At 36.2% G+C, this 12,173-nt stretch overlaps 1 protein-coding gene and 1 non-coding gene across 2 annotated transcripts in view; one reads left to right on the forward strand and one right to left on the reverse strand.

Annotated features, from left to right (window-relative positions):
* Knl1 (kinetochore scaffold 1) overlaps window positions 1–12,173 on the reverse strand; it is a 68,275-nt gene that overhangs the window by 47,438 nt on the left and 8,664 nt on the right. Inside the window, 4 exon segments of the mRNA XM_023712641.1 lie at window positions 1–57; window positions 504–642; window positions 2,756–7,432; window positions 8,753–8,805. Coding sequence (XP_023568409.1) covers window positions 1–57; window positions 504–642; window positions 2,756–7,432; window positions 8,753–8,805 — 4,926 coding nt within the window.
* LOC111816286 lies at window positions 1,606–1,711 on the forward strand. Its single transcript, XR_002820717.1, has one exon. It is a non-coding gene; the product is annotated as a U6 spliceosomal RNA (small nuclear RNA).

Here is a 12,173-nt window from a genome sequence, read left to right on the forward strand (position 1 = left end):
TCTCTTCACAAATAGTGTGTCCGAGAAACTGGGATTCCATTTGACTATTTCGATATACTAGAAGTAAAGCAAATTCGTGTGACAAATAAATCAAAATTAAATTGTAGACATAATTTTAGTTATCCTTCAGATTTATGCATTGTTCCTGACCTTAAATCTACCCACTGAGATGCTTCTGGGAAGAAAATCATGCAGCAAGACAAAATATATCACAGTTTTAAGGTTCTAATCAATGCTTATAATTATAAAACTCTGGTTAATTATAATTATATAATTATACTTTAGTTATAAAATCTGAAGTAACTGTATTCCTTTGTAGTGTATCACTTCTCAATTTATTAGATAATTAAAATAAATTATACTTGTTAATTCTTTGTAACCTTGAAAAGGTTTAAACTACATTCACATATTTCCTAAACTGAAATGCATTTATTATTAGTCAAGAATGCTGATTTAAAAAAAGAATGTAGATGATAGCTGTTGAGCCTTCACTTAGTTCTTACTGCTGAAGTCGAGAGAGGTCCCATCAGCCTTGATTGAATCCAGAGAGCTGCTGCAACTAGATGGGGTCCTGCTCAGGTTTTTTGTCAATACACTGTTAGCATTTTTATCTATGTCCTCTTCAGTCTGATGATCAAAAATCTGAAAATACCAATTAAGAAACATCATCAGAATAATTAAGATATAAACAGCTAAACGTTTGTTGAACAAACCAATATATTACTACTAACATAAGATGTATAAGTCACATGGGTTATCAGGCAATTTTGGCCTTTAATTATAGTTGCATTTTATTAAAGACATAATAATCTTAGGCAGGAATGGTGGCATACACCCATCATCCCAGCAATTAGAAAGCTGAAGCAAGAGGACTGCCACAAGTTTGAGGCCAGCGTGGGCTACACAGTGAGTTCATGGACAGCCCAGACCACATAGTGAGGGCCTATCTCAAAACACCAATCAATTAATCAATCAAACAAACTTTATACATTAACGTATATAAACAAACTGTTTCTTAATTGTATCTAAGCTGTAGCTGGGACCTATAAGCTGTCAAATATTAACTAACACAATTATTTAATTACTAGGTACCAACAACTGGGTTACTTCATGAGAGAAAACCAGATTACAATGTTTAATATACACAGTGGCCCTGGCTAGTGTATAGAAATGAAACTTAGGGTGGAGCCATGGCAGGGGCACCTGGCACAGGGAGAACAATAAATCTGGAGGATTCAGCCAAAGGGGGGGGGGGAGAAATGAAATGAAACTTATTTCTTGGATTTAGTACTTGTCTCCGCAGCTGACCAGGACTATTTTGGCTGAAATCAAATAATGATGTAGCTCTTTATACCAGTTTACTTATAATCTGGATGTAGCATCTCACTAAGTTGATCAGGCTGGCCTAGAACAGTGATGACAAATCTTGTAGAGATTTCAATGATACAAACCAGCTATAGCTTGTGTACTATAAGTTTGCCACTACTGGCCTAGAACTCACAATCCTCCTGTCTCAGCCCCTCATATCTTGGGATTATAGGTATGTTCTACCACAATCAACTGAGCCTTTCATTTTTTACAGTTTACATACCATAAAAGCTTTCTAGTGCTTGCTTTGGCACTACATACTACTAAAATTGGAATACAGAGAAGATTAGCATGGCCCTCACACAAGAATGACACACAAATTTATGAAGCATTCTATGTTATTAGCAAACACTTTCCACTTCCCAAATATTTCTAACACTGAAGATGACTTCAAACTATCTCTCAAGAGATTTTCATATACAAAATACTACAATACACCAGAGGTGACAGAAGTTGAACATTTCAACGTTTTTTGGTTTTGTTTGTTTTTTTTTTTTGCATTACTAGAGATTAAATCCAAGGCCTGAGCTACATACCCCATTTGTTATTTTATTTTGAGACAGGATTTTATTAAAATTGCCCAGGCATGGCTGGAATTTTCAATCCTGTGCCTCAGCTTTCCAGACTGCTGGGATTACAGGTGTATACCATACCATGTATTTTTGGCTGTACGGGGGACTGAACCTAAGGAATGCTGAGCACCTCATCAGCCTTTATTCATTTGGAGACAGTCTCACTAAATTGTCTAAGAATTTGCCCTCAAATTCTTAATCCTTTTGTTTCAGCTTTAGGAGTAACTAGGATTATAGAACCTTCTCACTGCACCCCACTAGCATGGTTAATTTTTGTAATACTTTCCACTTTTTGTGGGTATTTGTCACTAGAACTTATGTTGAAGTCTAGCTGTTAGTAAATTACTTCCTAGAGATTGTATATAGGAATGTTTTTGTAGTCTTAGAAATAATAATTTTCTACATATTTAAAGATTAAAGGGGCTGGTGAGATGGCTCAGTGGTCTGAAGCACCTACTTAGAACAAGCTTGGCGAAGCACGGGGACCGCAGTTCAATCCCCCAGCACCACATGCCAGCCAGCGCCGCCCCCTGGTGGGCTGAGCTGGACACACACACACACACACACACAAATAAATAAATAAAATTAAAAAAAATAAAGATTAAAAATCAAGGATAGCCATAAACTAAAACAAAACAAAACAAAAACCTCAATAATCTCAAGACATTCCTTGGTTTAAAACAGAAATTCAAACCTTGTGGTGACACATGCCAATAATCCCAGCACCCAGGAGCCCAAGGCATTATGAATTCAAGGTAGCCTGCACTACATATCCAGACCCTGCCTCCAAAAAAAGAAAACAGAAAAGAGCTCACCTCCTGATGTTGTGTAGAATCACTAAAATTAATCTCATATTTTCTGATTTTTTTCTTATTTTCAACATCATCTTCTTCTTGTACCCAGGCTCTTTTTTGGTTGTTGCTGATTTCTTTCATTTTGTCTTCAGATGGTGAAATTTCTTTCTGATGTGTCTCAATCAAAGCCTTCTCCTCAATTTCTATATTAATTGAATCTGAGGAATTAATCTCACCAGGATATACAGGAAGATTTTCTTCATTTATATATTGAGATGGACTTAAATTCAGATTAGTGGCAACAGACCCAATTTCTGAATCTTTGGTGGAGACTGGCTGAGTATCTAAACGATTTAAAGCAGCTACCTCTACTGGCATCTGCTCTAGGTCATCAATACCAGTGACACTACAATTTCTCTTGTTTGGCAATTTGGGCAAAAATATTCCCAAAGAATATCTCGTTTTACCTTTACCAACAGTCTTTAATAGTAAAGAGGTAGTTTCATCTCCATTATGAGAATTTTTATTTTCTTCAACTCTGTTATGTTTAACATCACTGGAGACTACATCATCTACTTCTGTAGACTGTGCTATAATCACATTATTGAGCGTCTTGTTTTCTAATTTGAGTGAAGCATCTGCAGGTAGTACATAAGCAGTTTGAAGATCTAAACACTCTCTAGGTTTTCCACTCAAATTATTCAGGCTTGGCTTGACACTACTAAAACATGGAACATTAGATGCAAGTATAGGATTTGCTTCTTTAGCACTGGCATAGGTTTCAATGACTTGGGTAGTTAAATCTGTGTTAATGTGGATATCTGTATTTTCCTTCAGTTCTTTGTTACAGACCACAACAAACTGTTTCTCATTATTGAACATTTTGGATGTGTTTGAACATGTGGGTGCAAAGCAATTCTCTGTAACAGTATTTAAACTCTTATTTTCAGTATTAGACAATACTGACTCATGTTCACTGACAACATTCAGTCCTTTTTGGATTAACGGAAGTTCTTGGGTTGAGACAGGCTGAGAAGTAATGAAAGTATCATCAACAAAGGCCTCTATTTGATCCTTTGGAAGCTTAAAAGAAACATGCTTTGAATTAAGTTTAGTCATCTCCCCCTGGTTTTGATTATGTACTGAAGTTTGACTAGGTAATAGATTTTGAGGCTCTTTTTGCAGATCTTGATCTTTGAGTGGTGTTATAGCATAGTCTATCTCCCCTTTGGAATTAGTTGGAATAACTTCCTCCTCTAACAAAGGACAAGGAGCAGAAAGAGGTGGTCCCTCAGATTCTAAACAACATTCATTGGCTAAATTATCTGTAACATCAATACCATTTTGCATTAGGCACTTGCTGACTTTATCATTATCACATAAGGGCATGGTATTATTCTCCAAATTATTAAAAGGAGAAATAACATCCGGTGAACAAGAATAATTATCATTGGACCCACGAATAGCATCTACACAACTACTTGTAAAATCCACAATTTTTTTATCCATACTGTTTAAGTGACAGCTTTCAATTCTGGCTTTTTCCAATGTATTGGCCTGGTCTACAACTTTTTCCATGCATTTTTCATCTGTAGCAGCCTCATGGAATTCGCTGACTCCCATTTCACTTTGATGCCCAGAAAATATATTCATAGGAATAAGAGGTATTATATGATCCTTTTGCTCAGGGTGAGCAACAATTTTGTTGTCCACAGCCAGCACTTGGTTTTTAGTGATTCCTTCAACATAGTTATCAATCTTAGGAAAATAAGCACTGATATTTTCATTTGTTGTTCCAAATTTAGGATGCTCTTTAAGTATTTTCTCTGAAGCTTGACAATCAATGAAAACAGTATGAGATTTGGTGACTTCCAAATCATTATTATCTACAAACATTACAGTTTTGTCCATAGGCCTAATAGTTACTTCATTTGATGACACAGTTTTACTTGCTGATACAACTGTATGACTTCTAGTGATCTCCATGTCATCCTGCCCACAAGCATATGAAACAATTCTAGAGATTCCTGTCGAAGGTACCAAACTGAAGCCATCCCTCTCTTCAAGAGCACGTTTGCTATTTATTCCCACCATACAACTCTGGGCAACAGCCATGTCATTTTTATCATTCTTTGAATGTGCAATGGGCTTGTCATTTTTGTGACTAAGTCTTTGTAGTATCTGACTTTTGACTGACAGGGACTCATTCATAGATCCAGGCTTTTGTTTATCTTTGACATTTTTGCAAGTGGTTAATTTAGACATGACCATGTTCGCATCAGATAACGCGATGGCTTTCTCTGTAGGACCTCTATGAGACCATTCTTCTAGTACTGCTACTTGTCTGTCTTTTGATGCTAGGTGGTCATTTTCAGAAAAAACATTATCTTCAACAGGAGTTGTCTCTTCTGGGTTTTGCAGGCTTTTCCTTCTGGACTGTTTAAAGTTACAGCCATCTGGAAGTATGGCTTGCTTTTCGGCTTGGTAGTCAATGAAAACAGTGTGTGACTTAGTCAGTTCTAATTCATCATGATTATTTACAAACATCACAGTTCTGTCCATAGGCCTAGAACCTATTCCATCTGGTGAGACAGGTTTACATTCTAAAACAGCTGTGTGACTTCTAGTGATCTCCATATCATCCTGCCAACATGCATACAAAGCAGTTTTAGAAGTTCCTGCCAAAGGTATCACATGAGAGTCAGGCTTATCTAATAAAGGTTTATGGTTAATGTCCACTGTGTAACTCTTGGTGATATCCATATCATTCTCATCACCCTCTGAAAATACTACAGTTTTATCAATTTTTAGTGCACCAACACTTTTTCTTCCATGATTTTTGACATTTTGTTTTTCTTTTAGAAATCCAGGTTTCTGTATATTTTTGTCTTGTAACATGTCTTTGCTATTACATATATGTTCTTCATTTTTTTCTATAGGACTCTTATCACATTGTTCCACTTTTATGGCTGTCTGAGTGCTTTCTCTTAGGAGCTGGATGGCTCTGTGCTCAACATTAGTATTATTAATTTCTTGTACTTCAGCAGGACCAAATCCAATGACAACAGTGTGACTCTTGGTTAGATCCATAGCTTGCTCCTCCTCTGGACAAAAAGTCATTTTATCCTGAGAATAGTTAGGTGTAGGATTTTCTAAATTTTTCCTCAGTGGCTCAGGAAGTACAGAATTCTGGCCTAGTACAGATTTCACTATCTGATTATTCAGAGCAGTATGATTCTTTACGGCAGACTGCCTTTCTGATGAAAGTAATGGCTCTGAGTCAGAAAATGAAGAGTTCTTGCTTGCCATTGTATTTCTATTATTTCCTAGTGGTGCTTCTTTATCAAGAACTGCCCTTGAATAGACTATATTATGGTTTGTTGCTGTCTCCTCATTACACTCAGCTGATGAAGGAGAATCTTTACCATGATAGAGCAGGCTCTGCTGTAATCTTCCCTTAGGTACACTGGGACCTAAGCTATAATTTCCATTCATTTTTCTATCTTCTAACCCAGTTATATAATTTTGGAACATCTTTCCTCTTTCAGATATTGATGTGGCTGCTATCTGTACATCTGCCTGATCTTGTTTAAAAATTTGATTATCTATTACAACTGTGTGACTCTTGGTAAACTCAATGCTGTCTTCTCCTGAGTAAATAGTTTTCTCCATGAGACAAGGTATGGCATTGGGATTGGGACATATTTTAAAATAATTACTGTCATATTTCAGCAAATTTGTCTCTTCTTTCATACTTGAGAAACACTCAGTCAATTCCATGGCATCATTACAAGTAGAATAAAAAATTGTCTTATTATCTGGAATAGTTGGTCCACTAGAACACATAGATTCTTGAGTTACTACCAATGTTCTGGCATCTTGATCAGAAGGTTGAGTGACTGTGCAAGTTTCTGACTCTGTGATATGACTTCTCGTTACAGGAAGTTTATTTTGAGGGTTTAAGGAAGGGTCTGGAAAAGCAGCATGTGGTTTCTTAAAGATTGCTTTCTTTCCTAGAGCTTTAGTTCCACAACCTGTTGCAATATCCATGAAAGTCTGAGTTTGATTTTCTGTTTCAGATGAATTTAAAACCTGTAATGTGTGGTTAACTGTCAAATCCATACAATCATTGTCACAAACTGTAATGTCACCTTTAAATTTCCTTAAATTGGCTTCACAGGTTATGGGAACGAAAGTCTGAATATTGGCTGTATGACAATGGGTTAAATTCATTCCATCATCTTGTTCTCCAAAGATTCTAGTCATATTGCTACTTCTCTCACCCACATTAAGAGATGTACATATTTGATGGGAGGAAGGGGCATTATTTGATTCTTTGGAGTAAATAGGAATTTCAGAGTTTTCTTTATTAGGCTCTGAAAAAGAAGAAGCATTGTACTTTCCTGTTTTCAGTCTTTTCATGAAGTCACTAGAATTACTTTTTCTTCCAGAAGTGTTTTGATCTATGGAAATTTTTAATTCTTTTTTTGTTCTTGAATCCTCAGCGTGACGTTTTAAGTTAGCTAGAAAGGATGTGGTATCTATCTTAGTGGACTTTTCATTTTTGGAACAATCTAAAAGGTCTTTGGTAATCATTACAGTGTGACTTGCTGTCAGATCCATCTGATTTTCATCTGAAAAGATGACTGTCTGATCATTTGCATGTTTCCTTTCATGGTTGTGTTCTTTACTTGAAAACTATTGGAAAAGAAAATAAAAGAGGTTAGACCAAGTGTAAATTTTTAAAATATATTTTACAACATTACTATGTACACAGTTCTCAGTGATGAGTCAATGCTGTGGTATATTACATATAATTTGCTTTTTAAAAAATTTTTTAAAGGTTGAAAAATTTTTAGTGCTTGGGAACAAATTCAAATTCACAATTAATTGTATACCTTATAGAATGACTTAAAAATAAAAAAATAAAAGAAAAAGAAAAACTCTGAAAATATCAAATGTAACCATAATGAAGATTCTATATTGGATACGGCATTCACATCCTAAACAAAAGTCTTAGAAACACATAGGTTCATGATAGCTAATTTATATTATCGTCTAGACTCTGGTTATTTAATGTATAAAGACACAGTTTAACTCCTTCTTACTCAAAGTACAGTCTGTGGGCTATATATTAATATCAACGAGACTGTAATAAATACAGATTCTCATAGTCTATCCCTTATCTACTGGATGTGAATCCATTAAGCTATTTTTCTAGGGTTTTTTATTTATTTTTTTATGTACTTTGATACAAGGTCTACAGGGTCTCACTACACAGATCAGACTCATAGTGATCCTCCTGTTTTCAGCATCCCAAGCGCTGGGATTACAAGTGTGCTTAAACTATTAGTTTTTAAAGGAAGAGAGGTCTAATTAGCCTTTAGTGAATCTATATTTCAATAAAATCCCCCCACTTTTTTTTTTTTTTTTGGTCTTTTTGAGATAGGGTTTCACTTTGCAGTTCAGGCTGGCCTTAAGCTCAAACTCACAATGACCCTCCTGCTCCCAAGCCTCTCAAGGATTACAGGTGTGTATCACCATGCCTGGCTAAATTATTTCTTTTCTTTTTTGGTACAAAGAATTGAACTTAGTACCTTGCACTTGCCAGCAGGCACTTGTGCCACTGAGTCATATTCCTATCCCTAAAATCCTGAGGTAATGTATATGTTCATGAAAGTTTTAGAAGTCCTAGTATAATATATGTCCCCCTTATTTAAATTGTTAGTGATTTAACTACCCTGGGGCCAAGGAGATGGCTCAGTAGAATAAGCGCTGCTCTGGCAAGCGCAAGGGTCTGAGTTCAATCCCTGGTTTGGCCCAAAACACCCCCCCCAAAAAAAAAACAAAAAAAAACCTATCCTTAGTTAACTGAGCAGGTAGGAAGTTTTTCCAGTCTATGATGATTCATTTTGGTAAGTTATCCCTAAATCATACTGTTATTATTAATTTTTTGGCCTTTTTAAAGTTTTAACTGTAATGAGATTTAAAAATAAACGTACTTATGTGAATTCATACCTCTCTTTGCTGTACCTGGGTCTGAATGGGAGCACAAAGTAATGTGTTCATCCCTATTGAGAAAAAAGAAAAAATTGGAGTCACAAAAAATTTATTATCATCATCAAGAATCTGATTTTCCACTTTCTTGGTCCTTTATCAATTAAAAGTACTACATTTACCAATTACTAAGTTCTTCATGAGAATTTATTTTTTTAAATTTTTTAATAGGTCTAATTTTATTTTATTTTAATTTTTTCCATAATTTTATTGAGAAACAAATAGCAATGAGACAGTTTCAAACCAAATTGGTAGGACAGTTTCAATAATTAACACATTGCATACATTCTTCCTAGTGGTTATTTGCTGTACAAGATGTGGACATGATACCCTATTTACAAACACCATTACAACAAATCCCTCTATTCATTAAGAGAATGTAACTATATATCTATCCTAACCATTTTGAATACACAGATACAAAATGGACATTCATCTGTATCCCCTTTTTTTGTTAAGTTCCGTTATATGAATATTATAGGTTTGTAAACTCAGCAAAATACTCTAAAGAGTCCAGTAGTCCATAATAGTATTGGGTCTTCATGAGAATTTAAGAATTAAACTTCATTAAGATTTTTAATCATCTTTGTGGGGGTAGTGCTAGGGACTAAACCCAGGGCCTTGCAAGAGCTCTATACCTCAAGCCCTACCTTCTTTGAAAGGCAAAGATTGACAGTTATTATATCCTCTGGATAAAATATTTTAAAACTGTGGTAGTAATTTTAAGTAGAAAATTTAGACTACTACTTACTATATTTGATTTATTATGTCTTTTTTTTTTCTGTGTATTTAGGGCAGGGTCTACAAGGTGTTCAGGGTCTCACTACATACATCAGACTCACAGTGATTCTCCTGTTTATAGACTCCCACGTGCTGGGATTACAGGCATGAGCTAACATACCCAGTCAAATTCAATGTCTCAGGGCACCCTGGGGGATAGAACCCTTGCCAACCACTGTGCTCTGCCTAAGCAGGTGCTTTAGATGGCTAAGTTATCAGGCTGGCCTATTATGTTTTATCATATCCTATATTTTTACTTCTCAGATACCAGAGGTACTTAATGAAGAATACTAAGTGATGAGAGTGAAAGATTAGGATAACATTTTTTAAGGATCTTTTATACTATGTCAAGGAATTGAGATGTTCCCATACTGAAACATGTACTTTATAAAAATAAGTCCATTATGAGATAGAATGAATTTTATAAAACATCTTAGAAAACCAACAAAAACATAATAAAGAAAATTGATGCAATAAAATAAGAACCAATAAGGTAGCTACTACAATAGTTCAGGCATAACATGGTAACAACTTATACCAGGGTAAGAAATAACAACAAAAAAAATGAGACTCAAGACATTTAAAGCCGAAAGCTAGACATGTTGGTCCACACCTGTTACTCTCAGCATGTGAAAAGATGGATGAGGCAGAGCACTCAAGTTCAAGGTCAGCCTGAACTATACAGTGAGATCCTGTCTCAAAAAACCCCAAAATAATTGTTGTATAAAGATTCAATAACAAGGGCCAGCCAGATAGCTCAGCGGATTAAAGTACCTGCTTAGGCAGACACAGGGACCAGGGTTTGATTTCCAGAGTGCTGTACAGGGCCTGCCCCTGGGGCAAGCTGAAACAGCAACTGAGACTGGGCATTGTGGCCTGCGCCTGTAATCCCAGCCCTGGGGAGGCTGAAAAAGGGAGATCACTATGAGTCCAATCTGTGTAGTGAGACCCTGGACTAAATACATTAAAAAATAATAATATCAACAAACTGGACTTTGGAAATAAAGCACTGAAGATGCTATACAAAAACATATATTATGCATATATATGGTAAACTTTAGTTCATATGATAAAATAATTATAAGACTCTTTGTTTTTTTGAGACAGGGTCTTGCTTTGTACTACAAGCTGGCCTTGAGCTCCCTATATAGCCCAGGATAGCCTTGAACTCATAGCAACCTTCCTGCCTCACCCTGAGACTTTTAGTAAATGCCTAACTTATGCCAAGCTTCCATTTATTCAGCAAGCATTGATTCAGGCTTACCAGGTACAAAATTTTTCCAAATGTGTATATGGCACAAAGTTGAATAAGACAAAATTTCTGCACTCAAGAGCTCAAACTTTAATAAGAGAACAAAAGCAAATACCTAAAATTTAATGCGATAAATTCTAAAATAGACTGAAAAATAAAGAGGTGTTAAGTAACCATATAACATAGTGTAACATTTAACTCCTTTGTCAGAGAAGGCTCCACTTAAGACAGTGTTACCTGCAGGATGGTGCCCATCTGTGAATTATTTCTTCCCAATTCATGACAATGAGATTAGGTACTTAAAGCAAATGCAAATCATGTAATAAAATCCCTTCATCAAGAAAGCTTTCCTGGGGCAGCAAGATAGCTCAGTAGACTAAGTGCCTGCTTACACAAGCACAAGGCCTGGGATTTGATCCCCCACACCACATGCCTTGCAGGCCAGTGACCAAATGGTATGCTGAGCCAGTGACTAAGTGGCACACACCTATAATCCCATCACTGGGGTGGCTGCAACTAGGAGGATCACTAAGTGTGAGCTGCAGAGTGAGATCCTGTACCAAATACATAAGAAAAAAAAAAAAAAAAAGAAAGTATTCCTGGCGGGGTGTGGTGGTATACCCCTGTAATCCCAGCTCTGGGGAGCCTGAGGCAGGAAGATTACTGTGAGGTCAAAGCCAGCCTGGGCTACAAACTGAGTTAAAGCCAAAATGAACTGTATAGGGAGACTGTCTCAAAAAAAGACCAAACAAAAAACAAAAAATGACTGAGGAGATAGCTTAGTGGCCTAAGTGCCTGCCTGGCAAGCACAAGGACCTGGTTTTGATTCCTGATACTGCATGCCATGCTGGCCTAGAACCTGGGTATACTGTGCCAGCCACCGAAACTGGGCATGGTGGCACACACCTATAATCCCAGTACTGAGAAGGTTGAGACAGGAAGATCACTAAGAGTCTGCAAGATACTGTAATAATAAATAAACAAAAATTAAAAAAAAAAGGAAAATCTTGCTAACAAAAATACAGCAGTTGAATCCAACAGTTAAGTTTGTACCACACGTAAATTATGATAGATGTTCTTTTTCTGTGAGGACTGTAACACTTAAAGAAAAAGCTAGAGAAAATAGCATTTATAATGCATGAAGGCAGAAAACATCCATATGAGGAACTGCAAACAATTCTTCTAGCCCAATCATGGGCTATAGCATTGGATACTTCTAAAGGGCAGGAGATAAGGTTGAAAAAAAAAAAAAGACAACACAAATTATAAAGGGCTTTCTTTATAATTTCTTCACCAAATAGTTCAGCGGATTAAAGCACCTGCAAGCAGGCAAAGGGGCCGGGGGTTTGA

This window comes from Octodon degus, unplaced genomic scaffold, assembly GCF_000260255.1.
Source record: "Octodon degus isolate 3935 unplaced genomic scaffold, OctDeg1.0 scaffold00002, whole genome shotgun sequence".
NCBI classification, from domain to species: domain Eukaryota; kingdom Metazoa; phylum Chordata; class Mammalia; order Rodentia; family Octodontidae; genus Octodon; species Octodon degus.